Here is a 19,944-nt window from a genome sequence, read left to right on the forward strand (position 1 = left end):
TCACTATCTATGTTTACATTCCTGTGCCCTATAAAAGATGGTCCTCCGGCCTTCAGAGCCGAGAGAGACATGATTGAGACCTAGGCCTGGTGTTGTGTTGTCATTTATTGTCAGAGGTCTGGTTTTCTCTCCCAATCTGCAGATTGATAAATACTTATTAAAATCCAGAAGTCAACTGAACTTAGTCACTCCGTTTATGAAGAGACGGACAAAACACTTTCTTCATCAGTACACAGAGGAGCGAGCAGCAGATTTTGGGGCGTGACAAAGGTACAGACCAGAGCCCAAAAGGGTGGAGCTTTTTCATAACCTACCGTTTTACAGCTACATTATTTAATAGTGAGATTTGCATAGGAAAGAGGTTTCAATGGACTTTGGGGTTCACTGTATGTCCATTTTACCCACTGAACTGTCGTTATTCAACTGAGACAAGGTAAAAAAAATAAAATTGGTTCTTTAATCAATGACCCCTTTAACAACACATTCTTCTGTGGTGTGAGGAACTTAAAACTAATTTATAATTCCACTTTACAGCATCTTTAATGCCAGTATCGTACCGTTCCTAAAAAGCCAGTACCTCGGTACTGTATTCAGCAGAAGTAGGCTGTATACAGTTCAACATTATTAGCTACTGTACTGGGATTGCAGGATCTACCCAGTACGAATGTACCATTATTTATGCTCACCTGGACAAGGCTGAAAGTAATCGTAGAGCTCCGCCCCATGCCAGGGGTAGGTAGAGAGTCAGCTACAGTAACTACGAGTAGTAATAACACTAGCTAATGATGTGTGTGGGACTGCTTGTGGAGTTGTAGACCTATGCGAGCGCTAGTGTAGCGGGTGTGTATCGGTTTAAACTCACTTCTCAAGTATGTAAACAGTAGGGGTGGAACGGTACATGTATTCGTACCGAACCGTACGGTACGGGCATCACGGTTCGGTGCATGAAATTACACGGAGAATACACAGTATAAAAATAAATAAAACTCACGTGCAAATTAATTAATGTAATGCGGAACTACTGTTCGATACTCGTGTTCTTTAGGGACATCTAATCTGTAGCTCTGAAGCTCTGATTGGCGGCGCCGTGAGTCAGAGATAGGCTAGCTAGCTAGCTGCACTAAGGACGAGTATGGCGAGTGGTGGCGACCCACGATAGAGGACCCGCCGGCCTTTTTAAAGATCCTGTAAAGTGGAATTAAAAACTAGTTTCAAGTTCACCACACCACAGAATAATGTGTTATTAACTACCCATCCAAATTCGAATAAAAAAAAACACTGACAATTATGTTCAATTAGGCCTAAGAAAATCAGCAGTCTTCTCTGTTCGAGACTGGGGGGGCGTGTCGCCTGAAGGAGCTGAAGCTCGGCCCCCTCACTGGAAGGCGCCGCCTCTCTCAAGTAAGCTACCGACGACCCAGATAATGGACGCTACGTCAAGCCGAACAAAACAGTATAGAATTAGAATGTATTTGTTCAATGAGTGAAACATACAGATGCATATAAATGAAATATTCCCCTGAGCTGTAACACAGGAGTAAACATTTACAGCAGACAGCAGACAGTGAGCTCTCCAACTACTTCTAGCACATTAGCTACCATTTCACCAAAATACCATCATTCTACACCGAGTAGCCTAATATCAAGTTAGCGGTTTGCATTAATTATAGCAGAGATACCTCTGGAAAAATTATCTAGTATAATTATAACAAGCACATAGAACTGAGTGATGAACTGCTGGCGGCGCTGGATGGTCCAGGTGCGACCGGAAGAGGCGATGCTCGGTACGGCTCCGCGCTGCAAAAGAAGCCGTGTGTTGGTGAACCCCGTCTGTCTCTGGTCCATGTTAAAACTGTCCGCCATGAAATGGTCACTGGCTCAGAGGCGGCTGTTGGAGTTTATCCGAAGCTTTCCATGAGCGTGGCTCTTCACAAAATCTATCAACCTATTTTTCCTTTCCTCATCAACAGGGAACTTAAATGGCGTTGCAGCGCAGCTGGAGTTCTTGCATCCAGGGAAGACGCTGTGCGGGTGGTGGGAGACATCCTGAAGCTAGCTAGCTAGCTGATGTAAGCTACAATAACAGTACAGCAGGAGGAGCCATTCAGTGATCTGGCGTAGGTAGGGTGAAATGACGTAGATAGGGCATTTTTTGGCTCCGCCCATTAAAACCTGATCTGAAAACGGAAGAGAAACTGTTCTTCGGTCTAACTCCACATTTCAGTGCGACAAAGTTTTAGCGCTTTGCACATGCTTTCAGGAACTAATTTCACACGTATATGATGTACTTAGAAGCAAAACATGGAATTTACTTTACAGGATCTTTAAGTTTGCAAGTTTGGCAAAACTTCGGTTTCCCATTTAGTTACAGTAGTACAGGCGAGAGAGTGGTGGGTAAGACAAGCACTGTGTGTCGGCGTTGTTCAGCAGTTGTGGGCAGTGACGTGCAGTCTGGGTAGGCAAGGTAGGCACTGCCTACCCTGGAAAGTCTATTCAGGGGTGCTGGAGAGGAGGGTCCGTCGGATTGTCGAACCTTGGATTCAGGAGGAGCAATGTGGTTTTCGTCCTGGCCGTGGAACTGTGGACCAGCTCTATACCCTCGGCAGGGTTCTGGAGGGTGCATGGGAGTTCGCCCAACCAGTCTACACATGTTTTGTGGATTTGGAAAAGGCGTTCGACCGTGTCCCTCGGGGGCTCATGTGGGGGGTGCTCCGGGAGTACGGGGTACCGGACTCCCTGATCGGGGCTGTTCGGTCCCTGTACGACCGGTGCCAGAGTTTGGTCCGCATTGCCGGTAGTAAGTCGAACTTGTTCCCGGTGAGGGTTGGACTCCGCCAGGGCTGCCCTTTGTCACCGATTCTGTTCATAACTTATATGGACAGAATTTCTAGGCGCAGCCAGGGCGTTAAGGGGGTCCGGTTTGGGGACCTCAGGATCGGGTCGCTGCTTTTTGCAGATGATGTGGTCCTGTTGGCTTCATCGGGCCGTGACCTCCAGCTCTCACTGGAGCGGTTCGCAACCGAATGCGAAGCGGCTGGGATGGGAATCAGCACCTCCAAATCTGAGGCCATGGTTATCGACCGGAAAAAGGTGGAGTGCAATCTCCGGGTCGGGGAGGAGATCTTGTCCCAAGCGGAGGAGTTCAAGTATCTCGGGGTCTTGTTCACGAGTGAGGGAAGGATGGAGCGCGAGATCGACAGGCGGATCGGTGCGGCGTCCGCAGTGATGCGGGCTCTGCATCGGACCGTTGTGGTGAAGAAGGAGCTGAGTCGAAAGGCGAAGCTCTCTATTTACCAGTCGATCTACGTTCCTACCCTCACCTATGGTCACGAACTGTGGGTAGTGACCGAAAGAACGAGATCGCGAATACAAGCGGCCGAAATGAGTTTTCTCCGCAGGGTGTCCAGGCTCTCCCTTAGAGATAGGGTGAGAAGCTCGGTCATCCGGGAGGGGCTCAGAGTAGAACCGCTGCTCCTCCGCGTCGAGAGGGGCCAGTTGAGGTGGCTCGGGCATCTGATAAGGATGCCTCCTGGACGCCTCCCTGGTGAGGTGTTCTGGGCACGTCCCACTGGGAAGAGGCCCCGGGGAAGACCCAGGACACGCTGGAGGGACTATGTCTCTCAGCTGGCCTGGGAACGCCTCGGGGTCCCCCAGGAAGAGCTGGTGGAAGTGGCCGGGGAGAGGAAAGTCTGGGCCTCCCTGCTTAGGTTGCTGCCCCCGCGACCCGACCCCCGGACAAGCGGAAGATGATGGATGGATGGCATAAAAATGATTGACTTTTGTTCTACTAACTCTCATCTTTATAGAAACATTTTGTTTTTAGATTTTCAATTGGAATCAGAATTTATGTGACAATTTGTTGTATTAGTGCCTAAAATCGTCATATGGTGAAACATGAAAATAATTGTACATAAACTGAAAATGGATTATACCTTTCTTAAGTTACTCACTTTATCAAAGTCATTTATCATAACTAAACTGTGATCCATTATAGTTTTGTGAACATTAATTAAATTTGTGTATTATTTTCTAAAACATTGCTGAGTGAGACCCATGCCGTCGGTTTTTCAACATATTTTCTATTTATTGTGACAAACCTTGCTATAAAATTATAAAAATATTTGTGACTCTTGCTGATACTATCATTAATAAAGGTATGTTATTTTCACAATTTGGAATGTCACACCAAATAATATAGTGTCACACTATATGATAATGTCGCCATGTGTCAATGCAAACCATGTATTATCCTACTTATTGGTGAGTACTGATCACTTATATGGCAGGAAATATTTAACCACTTCCTAAATGCTGGAAGGTAATATTCAAATGTTATTGATTTAACGCATAGTTCTCTGAAAAGTCTATGTGTAAGACCTTTTCATTGGGATGGATGTTCTCCTTGATGTGTCTGAACTGTTTCACCTGATGAAGCCAGTTTAATTGATGACTCGCAATTGCATTGAGCCTCTGGTTGAACACTCCAGTTATCTCTCCTACTGTCCCCCTCTTCTTTTTCTTCACCCAGTTCTTGTAGCTTCTCTCTCCCACTACAACATCCTGCTTCTCCCACTGCTCCCATGTTGCAGTGTCAGCTGGGTTGTGGTCCTGCAGGTTGGGCTCATCATAACAGCACTTTGTGCACACACGTTGCATGCATTTTGTGTTTTCAGTATCACATGTGATACTGACAGCAGTGCTGACAGGCTTTTTGTTGTGATCATGCCTCTGCTTGAAAGAGCAACAATTAGGAGCGAGATGTTTGCATGTTCCCAGCAGGCACATGTGTTGCGGTCGCTGGACCTAGCCTCTGTGACATAAAAAGGTTTATACCTTATGAACTGTCTGTAGGACAGCTGGTGCTTTTTTTTCCACATTTTTGCATGTAGGCCTTATGAAGGTCCTTTAGTGAGGAAGTCAGCACTCGTCTTTGTCTTTTCTCTTTCCTGCCTACTGTGTCCTTCTTCCCAGGAAGCACAGTGCTATTTTCATCTAACAGCAAGAAGGATTCCACCTGAGCCTTTTTCTCATTTATTAACTTTTTCCTGGGTGGCAAGTGGTATTTTTCTCTGACTGTTAGTTTTGTTACGTTTTGCCTCACACTTTGTTTCCTATATTTCTCAGCCCTCTTCTTTCCATTGCTGACTTTTCTCTGGAGTCTTTTGTTCTGATCCTTCAGTCTCCTTAATGATGCATTCAGCTTCTTTATCTCTTCAGTGTGTGGGCTTGGTGGTGACGTAGGTGGGCTTGGTGGTGGTGATGTAGGACCTGGGACTTGACCTGGGTCTACCTGGATGATTCCATCATAGATGGAGTTATCTGGGGGAGTCATGTTGAGTAATGCATTTAAATTTCTTCTTTTGGCTCTATATTTTGTTTGACAATTTCTCCATATCTCCCTCAGCTTCTCTCTTCTTGACAGTGGGAGAGTCTGGATTCTAAATTTAGGCATCTCCCCTTTCTGTTTCTTTTCTTGATATCTGTTAACAGAGTAACATAATGGTATGAACATTTGAACAGTTGTTCAACATTGTCTATTCTCTTCATTTCATAACTGCGTTCCTCTTAGTTGCACTGCCTACAGTGTAACTAAGAAGTCCAATGATATTTTAGCTATCATGTATTGCCAGGCTTCAAGAAATCTGCCTCAAGTCCTTTTGAATCAACAGTGAAAGCACCCCTTAAAACCCTCCCTCAGACCTTCCTATTGGTCAGCGAATGGAAGCAGGACAGTTGTTGTTTACTTTTCTTTTCCTCAGCAACTCCTCTCTCTTTGCAGGGTCTGAATTCAGTCTCTCCCTGTATCTCTTTGTCCTCTCTGCACTTGTCATCATTATCTGCCTCAAGTTGACAAAAGAAAAGGTAATGTATGGTTTGAGATGAAGACAAAACATTGTTTAGACTTAAACAGCATTCTAAGGTTTCTGTGAAGGGGTCTGATGTGTCTGTCTGATAAACTATACATCTGTATCACCGAATTAAACTAAACACAATCAATTGTGGATAATTACAACTTGTACGTGATGATGGACCCAAATAAATGTTTAAAAGGACAAAACATACATTGGACTTTGTTATTTATTGTTATATCTGCAGGAAATTACAATTCATATCATATGGTGTGCCAATCAAATCATATGGAGTGACAGGCAGACATGTCACACCATATGATGAAGTGTCACTCCATATGATGTTTTCTGCACTTAGCACAACCTTCAGTCTTGTAGCTACACATTAGCATACTAACAACATGCTAGCTATAACAAAGCAGCATAGAGTTACATGTAATTATGACAAAATAATAAAATTTATTTTGCATTTTTATGAAAAATGCGTCACACCAAAAGACATCTGGAAGTGGGACTTTTGTCAGAGTGCCAACAAGATCTGATTTATTGTAAATATAAAAATGATGACTCACCTCAGGTTGTACAGTAGCAATACACTGCTAGTACTGTACAACCTTGCTGAAGAAGGTCCTCTCCTTCCCAAGGGTGTCAAAACAGTTGCCCGTTCAAATATACCAAAATAGTGTCACACCATATGATTTTGATTTGTGTGACAAAATCTTTTTGATTAGAACTGACTCAAAACATTATGCTTGGACTTTGAAAAGAGTAGGCTCACAAATAGACATCTGTATTATTTTTCTGTATTTATTTGAGAATTTTTGCATTTATTTTTCTTAGTTTTATTCAAGTTCTCACTTTGAGAAACAAGAGCCGGACAGTCACACCATATGAGTTTTGTTATGTTTGGTTGAAAATTCAGAAAAAAATAGTGATGAACTGTTTTAATGTTGAGTGTGTTCACATAAAGCATAATGTTCTGCACAATATTGATAAGGTTTTTGGCAAATATATTTTTAATTCATACATGTTGGACACTGAAGACAGCAAAACTGCCATGTCACGTCATCCACCCATTTACCACGTCCACAATCCCTCTCCATAGGCTAAACCGGGGGAAGCTCTATAGGCATTTAAAAGCACCATACCGTACTATATCAACGTTATTCTGGACAGCTAGCATTAGATATAGCTAATGCTAGCATAATGCTAGCTAGCTGGTCAGAATAACGTTATACATGCTCAAATTTTTTATTCTGTTCCAGTGATCTGAGTCCAGTGATCCCTCTTGATAGCAGCAATCCATTTCTCATGACGCTCAGGGTTTTTTGGGACATTGTAAAAGGTACATTTATGTATTTGAGATTTGCTGTTATCACAGCCAACAGCATAGCAGATAGACGGCGTCTTGCAATTCAGTCCTTAAAATGGCGCCGCGACCACTGTGTGACGTTACATGAAACCCACCATGTCCTAAAATGAAAACCTTATACGGTGTTCATTTTAGGACATCCTCAGATCTCAGACTCAAGTGTCAGACTCAAACAATGTCCTAAAATGAACACCTAGGACATGGTATATGGAGTTTGTTTGTAGTATCCATGCTTGGTTTGAGAGCGTTTTGTCTGAGAATGACGGCGTTTGGTTTGAAAGCGTTTTGTCTGAGAATGACGGCGTTTAGTTTGAGGGCGTTTTGTCTGAGAATGACAGCGTTTGGTTTGAGAGCGTTTTGTCTGTGAATGGCGGCGTTTAGTTTGAGAGCGTTTTGTCTGAGAATGACAGAGGTTTTTCTGACTGAAGCCGTTTCGCCTGAGTCTGACGACTTTTGGTCTGAGACTTGACGCCTTTTCGTTTGAGTCTGACACGAGTCTGAGATCTGAGGATGTCCTAAAATGAACACCGTATGTGGGGTATGTGAGTGGAAATACATCTAACATGCTAGCGCATATAACGCATTTGGCGTGTGCTAAATGACTACAAATATCCGACGCCATCACCCAGGTGTGCCAATCACTGGAACAAGACAAAAAAACTGTTCAACTTCTCCTCCCTACAGTGCTTAACCAGCCATTAGATACACATACAAATAGGGCCAAAAAGATTACTGACGCAATCGGAATTTACATGTCATCTTTAATGCGCCGTATTCACTAGTAGAGGAACCTGGTTTGTTTTGCTTTTCCCTCCATTATACTGAACTCATACCGAACCGTGATGTCTGAACCGCGGTATGAACCGAACCGTGACTTCAGTGTACCGTTCCACCCCTAGTAAACAGGCCACCCGCGTCAATGAATAGCTAGCTTTTCGTTGGCGTAGCTGGTAGTGGTCGCACTTGGCAAGTCAGAGGTGGCGTATTCGATCCCAGTGAGGTGCGAACATCGGCCCGTATTACCTCTGATGGAGGAAGACCACGTCTATTACACTAGCGTTACTTTTCGCCATCTCTAACACTAACAAAAATACAGAGTGTTGATATCACAGAAAAGCATATCAAGCTACTTAGCTCGAACAACATATGAGACATTATTACCTTGGCCTGTGTGTGTGGCTTTGCAGTTCTAACAGCTAGCCAGCTACAGTAACCAGGTACAGTACCTCCCGGAAGCTAGAGCTAGCTAGCAAAAAAAACGGTCATACCAGCTTATCAAGCAGGGTGACATCTCAGATATAGCCAGCAAAAAGGGCGACACCACAGATGTGGCCAGCTATGTTTTCTGCAATAACACCACCCTGGGTTGCATGTGATGTCCTGACTCCTGATGTTTCTGACTGTGGCTAGCTAGTTAGCTACCGTTAGCTTCACTTTTCGGCTAAGCTTAAATCATGCCTAAACAGTCAAACGGAACGTTCGCACGGATACAAGCAACGCAATCGGGACCAAGACAGACAATGTCTGTATCAAAATGTTTATGTAGTGCAAAAATTAAGGGACGAGTTATGGTGGGAAAATAATAAATAATATATATGAGAGAGAATATAGGTTGTGCCTTGCCAAAGGCAGACACACACAATAAACCTGAGCAAGTATTAATAATTGCACTACACACATGAACACTTGCTCATATAAAAACACATGCTTTTGAGCCTACGCACACATATTCAAGCACCAACCCCATTGTTTATACCAGACTTAATGACCCAGCACAAACACACCCCTCAGGTCCACCACCCCTGGTTTTAAGAGTTTGTGGTAGGGGGTTATCGTGTACATGACAGATATAGATCCTTGGAGAAGCTGGGTGTTTTTTGACCACTGCTATTTACAGATAATAGGCCATGTAGAGAGCAGGAAGGGCTACATTTCCTGTCCCTGACATACAGGAGGGAGGTATCTCTTGAGTTTCTTAGGGAGAAAAAAAAGTACATGGAGATGGAGGGTAAAAAATGGGGCAATATTTGGAGAACATGCTAACACTATATACATGTAGGTTAAATGCCCTACAAACCGTGATTGATTGAGTGAATGAATTCATGCATTAAAAACATAAAAAAACAGGTTGTGCCTGTGTCTCAAACATTGACTAGGTGTTTCCAAACTTTTTACAGGCAGTGAAAGTTATCTTTTAGCAGCTATGCTGATCGCTTAACAATCATAGAATGAACCGTTTTGTCTTCCACGTTCTATAAACCTTCAGCACTAAACTGTTTGTACCTAGTCACCAATGTTGACATCTGTCCCCTATTACAGACCATGTCAAGCTCCCTGTCGCTTACTGACCCTCTTGTGGCCCAAGATGAAGATGCAAACTTTGGTCTCTAATGCTGGTCCGTGTACTTTGCGGCCAACGGATTTTCGTTTTGAAATGAGAAAAACAATATTGAGATGTTTCCAGATATTGTTTTTCTCATTTCAAAACGACTACCATTTAGAAATAGGAAAACCAAAAATGGAAAACGACCCATTTTCTGTTTTTAGTATTGATAATACAAAACTGAAAACGAAAAAACGAACCGTTATCTGATTTTCTTTGATGTGCTTAAACATGGAATTCAGGATTTTTTCAAAACTAAAAACGGAAAATGGGTTGTTTTCCGTTTTTGGTTTTCCTATTTCTAAATGGTAGTCGTGGTTTTCTCATTTCAAAACAAAAATCCGTTGGCCGCAAAGTACACAACCCTGGTTCCTACCTGAATGTCCTGTGGTATGCTGATTCCCAGCCCTGTAGTTGACCACTGCACAGATATATAAACGCCAATGCAGAACACTCCAAATGCTCTACTTATTTAGAACTCTTAATAGCTGTGTGTTACCATCACTTCACTTTTGTACTTTAATCTCTATTCTTACTGCATAATTGTATTCAGCCTATTATCTGCACATCTCTGTATCACTAACCATCTCACGAAGAGGGGACCCCCTTAGACTCCCAAGAGTTTTTCCTTGTCTTCCTTGGTTGGTTTTGGTGCAGTTATATGGGCATCTGTGGATACTGAAAATGTGCATAATCCCTAATAGTTTAAAGAGTAGCCTAATTAAACACCCCAATTTCAGTAATTATTCAAAATAAGAACAGGATTTGTTTGTTTAGCCCTCAGTGAGTATTGAAATAGTTATTTGAATCTTTTTTATAAGTTAACTAGACACAATATTAGTTTTGTGTTTAGTTACTCATAATAAAATATAATAAAGACAAAAAAAGATGTGCAAAAAACAACAATTAAGCTATCAAAAAGGCGTTATATAATAGGTTGATGGGAAAATGGCATAACAGGCATCATGATAAATGAACAAAAACAAATGCACAAATAATAGGTTTAAAATGAGAATGTATATATAAGGATGTGCCACAAAGACTCATTGTTAGAGAATAAGGTGTTTGAAAGCCTGAACGTTTTCATTGTTTTGTGCAGATGCTTCCTGCACAACTCCTGCCTTTGGCAGATGTTAAAACTAGCTATGACAACCAGCAGAAATGTTACTGTGTGTCTGTCTACACATCTAAATTACAATTGCCCAGGGTTTGTCCACAGCTATTCGAACAAACAATGCTATTATTCTTTCCCGCTCCTTTAGTGATACATGTTCCTCATGTCAAAATCTTCATATGAAACACTCTTACCACAACATATCCATTTCTTACACACACAACTCTCAGATCTGATCATATGAGAGCAAGAGTGAATGAATGATTCAATAGTAAGAGTGAGGAAAGGACGAAGCTTGAAGTGCATTTGATGTCATTTAAAAACCAGAAAATGCTCTCACTCTTTTCTGTCTAGTCCGACATGATCTATATAACACTCTCGTTGCTGCAGTGAAGTTTTTTCAGAGTTTCACATCCTGTTGTGGTGCACTCCCAAGTCATTCACCTCTGCTTGCAAACTTTCAACTCCCAAGATGCAAATGTGGTCCTTTCTATTCCAACTGGGCACACAGGACACCAACCTATCCTGCATGATACACCCACAGCAAAGGGAGATAAGGCCAGCTTGTTACTGGACATCTTCCAAACCTCCAATTCTGCTCAATGGCCTAGTTACTGTCCAGGGTAACATGAAGCTTACTTTCTAGTCATCATAAAAACATTATAGAAACTTTTTCTAAATGATTTACAGCACTGCTGATTAGACTGCAGGGATGGTATTTCACCACAGCCAAACTACCAATATATTATGTTTGCCCTAACAGTATGACTGACTACTTCCTGTTTATATTTCCCTACCAAAACTACTTACAACCGTATTTCCTGTATTGTTTTTAGTGTTGCCCACAGGGAGTGGTAATAGTAATATGAAGAATAAAGACCATATCAGGGTTGCTCAGAATAGATTGTTGATTTGTAAATATTTTTTAGATAAGAAATTGCATGTAATTGCAGGCATCTGTAGAGGTTTTCATGGCTACAATCATAAACTTGAATTTAATCTAGCCCCAGATAACCAGGAACATAATTGTAGACACACATTTTCTATAACAGGCAGATGTGAACATAACTAAAGGTGAGGCTAATCATGCACCTGTTGAAAAGTATAGAACTTGAAGACAGCATATCACAATGTTAACATGGTAGCTCATAGTAATCCACATTTTGCCCACTGATGCTATTCTTCTACTCATCAAAATGTCGACTACAGCTGTGCAATTGCCCACTGCCTTTAAATGTGTTCTCCCACTAAGCTTACCGACTGTCTATCCTCACTTCGGTTAATTATAAAAGCTTGATTTATGGCTACATCCATCTTTCTCTCAGACAGCAAGCCAGTTGACAGACCATGTTACAGAACGAAGATGAGGAATAGAGAGGGAGAGGGGACAGATGAAAGATGAGGGGTGCGCTGTTGCATGGAAAACAGTGATGGCAATGCATGCCTCTGAGCATCTCCCTGTAATTAATTTCTTTGTTGGTTTATTTTGCTCTCAGTGGATACATTTTGTACCTCTGCATCACCTTAACATAATCATGTTTATTCTCCTCTATATTTAGCATAAGATCTCATAAAGAATGCAATTAAGGCTTGCTTGCCTAACCAAGCCAATGGCCATGACACTGGATCAGTCTCTGAGATGACTGAAAGTGTGTATAATATATTACAGTTTATATAATGCAGAGGAAGGAATGGAAGGACTACATACATCTCATCTCAAAATTTCCTTATTTCAAGTACGTTTTCAAATCTTGAAAACGATTTAATGCTATTTGACCAGGTATAGTAGACAGAACATCATACTAAATGCTTCATGTAGGCACCAGTGTAATGCCTAGCCTCCCCAGAGTACCTGCTATAAAGGTTATGCAGGAAATATAGTACAGACACTTTATTTGCATGATGGTTAGTTTCTTTCAATCAGTAACGGATACAGAAGAGCACAGTATTCATGGTTGTCCAATATTAAAATAATTACTGTAGTTCATCAACAACAAAATCAGATTGTCACAAAACATAAGCTGCACCAAACAAACTGATGAGGTCTGACCTCAGAAGACCTTTTTTTCTGGCAGTAATTTCCCAGAACAAGTTGGTGAATTGGACCAAGATTTATAGGCTTTACTGGGACCGTTACAGACAGACTGACAAGTCGAATCCTTTAGTCCAACATAATAAAACGTCTAGAAACGCTGGTCAAATCAGGGATGTGGCTACAAGAGCAAATCAACGTCAGACTAAACACCAGAGCTACATCTTAATCCCCCATTGCTTCATGGGCAATGGGAGAAAACCTCTGAGTCAAGCCTCCCTTCATCTCCCCTGACAGACACCATGTAATGAAGGTGGTGGATTTAAAGCAAAACTAAGTTAACCCAGAGTTTGACCTCCCCTTGTTTTATTTATTGCATGGCTGCAAGCAGGTGCATGTACATATCCCTACACTTGATGCAATGAGAAATGTATTGGTCTTGCAATACAGTAACTGTGGTTATTTTGAGGAATTAATGAACAACTGTTAAAAATCGTATGCTGCATGTAGGCTATTATGAGACCCCTCAGATTTTGAGTTGACATTATATATCATACTAGACTAATAAACCATATTAAGTTAACTATGACAATTGGTTTTAGTTATGTAAGGTCAAATTGGCCCACTTGATAAAGTGGGTGGGAGGATACTCTCAAGCCCAATTACCTGCAAAAGTGTTGCATAGGTTACAGTATGCTCGAAAGCTCCCAAGCGACTCATTTGATTGACACTTCGATTTGCGAACACTCAACCGTTTGAATATCAATAGAACATGATATCTGGAGCCTAATCTCTTATCAATAGCTGCAGATGCAACATGACAACTAACCACCGCAGCATTTTTACAAGCAACATCTTGTCCAAAACATCTCGTCCAAAACACCAACTCGCCACCAGTGCCTGCTCACCAACACATTTTATATGGCTGACTAAGCTGCTCTTTACACCATTCACATAATATTGACACGAGAACTAAGAATCTTGCACATCCGCAGCATATATAGGAGCATAATCCATTCAACTCCATATAATGAGGTCTCATTGTAATATTGTATGGTCTCGAAATCTTCAGAAATACAAACAGGCTTGCTAATTAAGCAACCCTTACCTTCAGAGTTTGTTGAGTCCCATCCCACGAAATGGCCAGTGCTAATGATTATTTCACACTGGACTGAGATAAAGATTTGCTATTTGAACATATGATTTATGATCAACAAGCGTCGTACGGTCTTAAATAGCTATGAGAGAAATTTTGAGAACCTCACAGCACAAGCTCACGGCATAACTATGCAAAGCCACGAATTCATAAATTAAAGCAACATAAGATGTATTGCTTCGCTATGCCACAGGTCCAGTTACATTACCAGATCCAACTCTTTAAATGAAGCCAACAATCTCACTAAGAGACAGTTTAAAAGATGCCTGTTGCAGCTGGATCTCCTCTCGCCTTTTTCCGCTCCCCTTGCAAACTCCTATGCTGTTCAATCTGACTGTTCAAAATCTGACTTCTACAATTTCACAGTACCGCCTACTGAGGGTGGTTCGCGGAGACTCTCTACTCCCTTCCAAAATAGTTTCACCAGCCCAACAACCTGAGTTACATAATAAAACCTAAATTAAAACCAGTGGTTAATCCCTAGGGGCTAGGTAGCCTATTTAAAAAAAAAAAACTGTTGCAATGTTACAGACATTTGGGTAAGAGTAATTTTGAACATATTTTTGGGTCATTCCATTGATAAACTATGCTTCCGGTCTTACGATTTTTAACCCGAAAGTCAACAGCCGTGTGTTAGACTTAAATGCCCACATTGTGAAAATCGGAAGGAACCTTGCTAGCTCTACCTGTCTAAACTTCCAAACTCTTCTGATTGTGAAAGATTGGGACAATCCAATCAAATTGCAGCCGTCCTCGTGTGTTTATCTAAAGTTGTAGCCTGCCCAAGCGGATACTAAACATTTAGAAAGGTAGGTTTCGTCGTCATTCTATCAAAAGTTTTAGATATTATTATCTAGCCTTGTTATATAGATCATGTCGGACTAGACAGAAAAATTGTAGCGACATCCACATTTCAATCGACGTGTTTAGGAATCGCTGCACGGATAAATAGGCTAACTACCTCAAGTCTCGACTTTGGTTCATGCCATGCATGACCAATATTCTTTACTAACAGCCAACCCATCCTACTTTTTTTTACAAGGTCTGTGCCTACTTGAACATACTGAAAAAACGATTGAATCATGGACAATTGGGAGATTGGACTCTTGCTGGAAGAGTGCAGAATGGCAGCAGGACAGACAATGGCACCCACTGCGGAAGCGAAGTTCAATTACTGGAAGTACAAAGGTCAGCCAGCAGAGGGCGATGGTTTTGTCTTTTAGCGATGAACGTCAGAAACTAGGCAATCTGTGCCCCCAGCGGATTAATTTGTATGGTGTATTTATGATGCATATATTCTAGCTTTCTGTTATTTTTAAACCATCACAAAATATTTCAAAATGCTTTAGGGATGCTTTGCTTTCTCATGTTTCACCACTGTATCAATACTCTTAGGGTCTCTGTCTGTAGAACTGAGCTGCCTGCTTCAGGAGGCTGTGGATATGAAGTGGCCCTTTGTTCCGGAGCGATGGCAGTACAAGCATTCAGTCAGCTCCCAGGACCAAGTCAACCTCAAAGATCTCATCAGTGAACATCTACCTCAATTACTGGTAATGATCACTCATTTGTACATATTACAACCTAACAATATAACATATACATTTTGACAAGCTGAATGTTTCTTTATGCTTCTATAGGCTCTCCTTAAGGCAGCCATATTGGTAGAAGAAGCCAAGTTGGCAGTTTCTGTGGTCTTCCTAGTGGACCGGTTTCTGTATTGGGCAGATCACTCTAGTTCTCTTTTAAAGATCACCAAGGAAGTCCACCGACACCACCCAGGGACACCTATTTCCCCACAGCTGGTCATTCGGCAAGCAAGGGTCTACCTCAGTTTGGGTCAGTTCAACTTATATTTAGGTTCTGGCTGTAACAATTTATCTATGTATAATAATAAACTCCTCCAAAAAAGTTCGGAAACGTTATTTTGGTCGATTATTCCTCCCCTTCAATAATACCAATTGGTATCGTATTTTATATTGTTGGAAATCCTGATTAGTCACCTTTTCAACGAGGTACAACCTGTAAGGATTGTGCATTCGTGGAATGAGCGACACAGCTAACCGTGTGGGTAGCGGCCCCCAAAAATGTGCCAAAATCCCCTGCAATATTCTTCTGTTGGTATTTACTTTCGTTTTGAGCTTCAAGTGGGATCAGCTTGGGCGTGTTGTATGTGCCAGAGTGACCAACGCAAACATGCTGGCTGACTTGCGACAAATCCTGGTTGAGGAGTGGGATGCCATCCCACAGCAGTGTGACCAGGCTGGAGACCAGCATGAGGAGGTGCCAAGCTGTTGTGGCTGCGTAAGGATCTTCCACACGCTACTGAGGTCCCTGACAGTGTAAAAGGAATTAAGTGTAAAAATGGCCAGTATGTTTTGTTTTTACCTTATTACTGTGCAATCATCCAATCCACCAAGCAAAGAGAGTGAATACCAACAGAAGAATGTTGCAGGGGATTTTGGCAAATTTTTTTGGGCCGCTACCCACACGGTTAGCTGTGTTGCTCGTTCCACGAATGCACGATCCTTACAAATTGTACCTCGTGGTAAAGGTGACTAATCAGGCTTTCCAACAATATAAAATACAATACCAATTGGTATTATTGAAGGGGAGGAATAACCGACCAAAATAACGTTTCCAAACTTTTTTTGGTGAGTTTATGTTACTAGTAATATTACTTAATGAACAGTATAGTATATTTGATGCTGATTAGGGTTGCAAACTTTCCATGGGAAGTTAAGATGGGGATTTTAGGAAATATATAGGAATTCATTGAAAATTTGGGGTAATACAATACAAACTATCATAAATATAAACATTTTGTTTGGTCATAAGCAGGGCCCCGTTCGTCGTAAGGGTTGAAGCTAAGTTAATCAATTGTCCCTTTAGCCCGTTAACATTAGCGAGATGAGTGAGAACAGCAAATATCGGTTCGTCAACGGCCGATCCGCATCCAAATCATGTGGTTAATTTCAATCAGGCTAAACTAAATCAGGGAAATTGCACGTGCATGTCCTACTTCAAAAGGCAGGAAAGGTCGATCACCAAAACCGTGATTTTCTAACGGTATGATGGCGGAAAAGACGAAAGAGAGAGCGGTGATAGGCTATTCTCGCCATCCGAGCAAACTATTATAATGAGTCTCTACGAAGACAATAAGCATATTATCATGGCTAAGTCAAAGACCGCCACCGCTGCCAGAGCAAGACGAGCAGCTTGGCAAAGAATTGCCGATAAGCTAAATGCGAAAGTTTTGGGGAAATGTATAGGCTCATCTTAAGTGCCTCATTACCCCAATCAATCAGATCACATTTCTTTAAATGTGCCTGCTGGCAGTAGGCTTAATGGAAATTAATAATCGAATGAGATCTTGCTAGCGAAAATAATGATCTCAACTCTTTCAGAATAAGTAGGCTAGATAAAAACAAAGCCAAGAGTATCTAATTGATACAAATTCATATACACTTCTGAGGATATATGTAGGCTACTGCGCTTATATCATGTACTATATATGTGTATGTAGGCCTATGTGTAAATCCCTCTTTGATTTCATTGACTGGGACATGGCCAGGGAATATGATGAATTGATTCATCAGCTGGTTAAGCGCCAAGTACACTTTTCTTACAGCAACGCATCTGCGGCTTTGCCAATGTTTTCTGCATCGCCTATACTGTATAAAAACATAGCCTATACCTGACGCAAAAAACCTCAAGGCTCTGCAGAGTCTGAAGCACAGTTAAAGTTTCAAGTAGACTAGCTTTATTGTCAATTTCTTCACATGTCAAGACATAAAAAGGAATCAATATGATGTTTCCCACTCTCCCACAGTGAAACATATAAAAAGCACAGGCACAACAGCTAAGACAAGACATTTCCTAAAACATAGCGTTACATATTCACATACAGCAGCATAAGCTCATAATAAAGCATAAAGCTTGCTTCGGCGTGTGATATTTGCAATGTACGGCCCGAGAAGGTCTTGCAAATAAATGAGTCCTTGTCGGCTGAATCGATATCGCTCAAACAAGAACTCATCCGTGTGAAATAAAGGATCTTGGCAATCGCGAAGAACTCTATTGGTATGGAAAGCTAATCGAACTAAAATATAGCTCCTTGGTCAACTGGGTCTCTCAAAAAGGGAGCTGCCATGTTATTTTCCGGGGGTGTGGCAAGCTTATCCAGCTACACTTATGTTAGCCTGCTCTGGAGCAGGTTAGTGCTAATTGATATGTTACTATGGTGATTTATTGAAAGTTGCTTTTATCTTTTTATTTATCTTAGCCTGAAAATTAGCTTGCTAAACCGCTTAGCGAGCTACGACGAATACCCCCCAGACGTGTGCAAACTAATACACATTTTAAAAACGTTATTTTAGATTTTGATATTTTTTGGAGCATAACACACAGAATATTTAATTGAAAAAACTACATTTAGTCTTTGGGTTCAAATGCAGTTCACTGTCGTGGACCTCTGCCTCATAGGGGCCAGTCCACCGCTCATTCTGCTCAAATGGGGTTGAAATCCTGGAGTTCCGGAAGCCCGCAATCTTGAAGATTTTTATGCCCGAGACCAAGCCACTTAGCCTTTTTTTTCCTAATGCCACATTTATTCCTGTGCTGTATTTATTTCCAATCCTACATGCAAATGAGAGGGGCGTGGTTATCCTTAGACCAAAGCAACTGCACTAGGTCAAAGGCAGACCTTGTGGGGTACCTGGAGAAAAACAAGCTATAGTGCAGATGTTGATAATAGTGGTGTCAGAGATATCATGCTGGCCTTATAGATGTTCTAATTTATCAGCATGGCTTGTCAGGGGACATCATTTTGGCACACACTGAATATTTTTTAGAGATACTTGGTGTTATGCCGTGTATTGCATTTAAACATAATACGCACTAGGGCTGTCCCCACTCAGTCGACGAGTTAATTTTCTGGTCGATATGCTCTTGGTCGACTAAGATTTGTTTAGTCGAGCTGCCGTATGGCAGTGTGAGATCCGATTCCCGCTTGTGTCACCATTGCTGAATTAAAGAAATGTTCTACAGAAATTGTAGATTATATTATTTAAGACAAATAAAGCAACTCAAAAAATGTTTAATTTAAAATAAAAGGTGTTAATGTTTTCCCTTTCGTTAATCTGCGCTTTGTTTTTTTGCACACGGCACGAGCACAATTGGCTGCCGAACTACAAACTCTGCCATAGCCTACTTTGCCATTTTGCCAAATAACACCGACAAGGAAAATGGTGGTATGGCAGCATTTCATTAAAGTGCATTTACAAAGTACCGGGTGACTCAAAAAACGCTGAATGCAAACTCTGCCAACAACGGTTTATTTTTCATAGTTCGACGTCGAATATGTAGCCTACCACCTGAAACCGTAAGTTGGCCTACTTCACTCATGCTAACACGCTGGTTTGAAAAAAAATGAATATGCCTATTATAAGAATGAGATCCAAATCGAATGGCATTATCTTCTCCGGGCAAGACAACAAAATCTTTCTCTGTTGCACCGTTCCCCACTCTGCTTCTACGTAAATTTGCATGCTGCACTTTTTCTGGCAGTGATCTATGGAAGCAAATCGTGACCAAAATTCAAATTCATTTGCAGAAATGCTTTTTCATATTAAGAATGTGGCTGCATTATTTGACTCATAAATTAAATTAGTAATCAATCATCCTATTTGCATTTAAATTTTCTTCAAGAGTGCTCAATCTTTCACTTAATTAAAATGAAAAAGAAATAGATATTTGAGATTTAATTTTCAAAACATGCCCCAGCAAATAGATACCAAAATTCAATTTGAAATGTAAAATTTGAAAATTCAAATGCATTTCCAGAAATGCATTTTCATTTTAAGAACGTGGCTGCAAAATCGTGACCACAATTCAAATTCAAATGCATTTCCAGAAATGCATTTTCATTTTAAGAACGTGGCTGCAAAATCGTGACCACAATTCAAATTCAAATGCATTTGCAGAAATGCAAAATGAACGAAAAAGCATTCTGAGCAGCGCAGCAGAGTGACGTCAGTAGC

General features: G+C 41.3%; 2 protein-coding genes across 9 annotated transcripts in view; one reads left to right on the plus strand and one right to left on the minus strand.

Moving 5' to 3' along the window:
* The window catches only part of LOC136967464 (RAS guanyl-releasing protein 2-like), an 88,539-nt gene extending 74,314 nt beyond the window's left edge, over positions 1-14,225 (minus strand). For 4 of the 5 annotated variants that reach the window (XM_067261260.1, XM_067261258.1, XM_067261255.1 and 1 more), the window contains exon 1: positions 13,859-14,225. The gene's annotated coding sequence lies outside the window, so the exon portion shown is untranslated. Of the gene's footprint in view, positions 1-11,058; positions 11,129-13,858 lie in introns of those variants that run through there. The other variant, XM_067261257.1, reaches the window with a different exon arrangement.
* Positions 14,226-14,457: 232 nt separating this feature from the next.
* The window catches only part of alpk1 (alpha-kinase 1), a 37,473-nt gene continuing 31,986 nt past the window's right edge, over positions 14,458-19,944 (plus strand). For all 4 annotated transcript variants that reach the window (XM_067261253.1, XM_067261252.1, XM_067261251.1 and 1 more), the window contains exons 1-4: positions 14,458-14,715; positions 14,949-15,094; positions 15,302-15,456; positions 15,544-15,742. In XM_067261253.1, the coding sequence (XP_067117354.1) occupies positions 14,989-15,094; positions 15,302-15,456; positions 15,544-15,742 (460 nt within the window). In that variant the 5' untranslated portion in view covers positions 14,458-14,715; positions 14,949-14,988. The remainder of the gene's footprint in view (positions 14,716-14,948; positions 15,095-15,301; positions 15,457-15,543; positions 15,743-19,944) is intronic.

This window comes from Osmerus mordax, chromosome 23 (genome assembly GCF_038355195.1).
Source record: "Osmerus mordax isolate fOsmMor3 chromosome 23, fOsmMor3.pri, whole genome shotgun sequence".
In the NCBI taxonomy this organism is placed as follows: Eukaryota; Metazoa; Chordata; class Actinopteri; order Osmeriformes; family Osmeridae; genus Osmerus; species Osmerus mordax.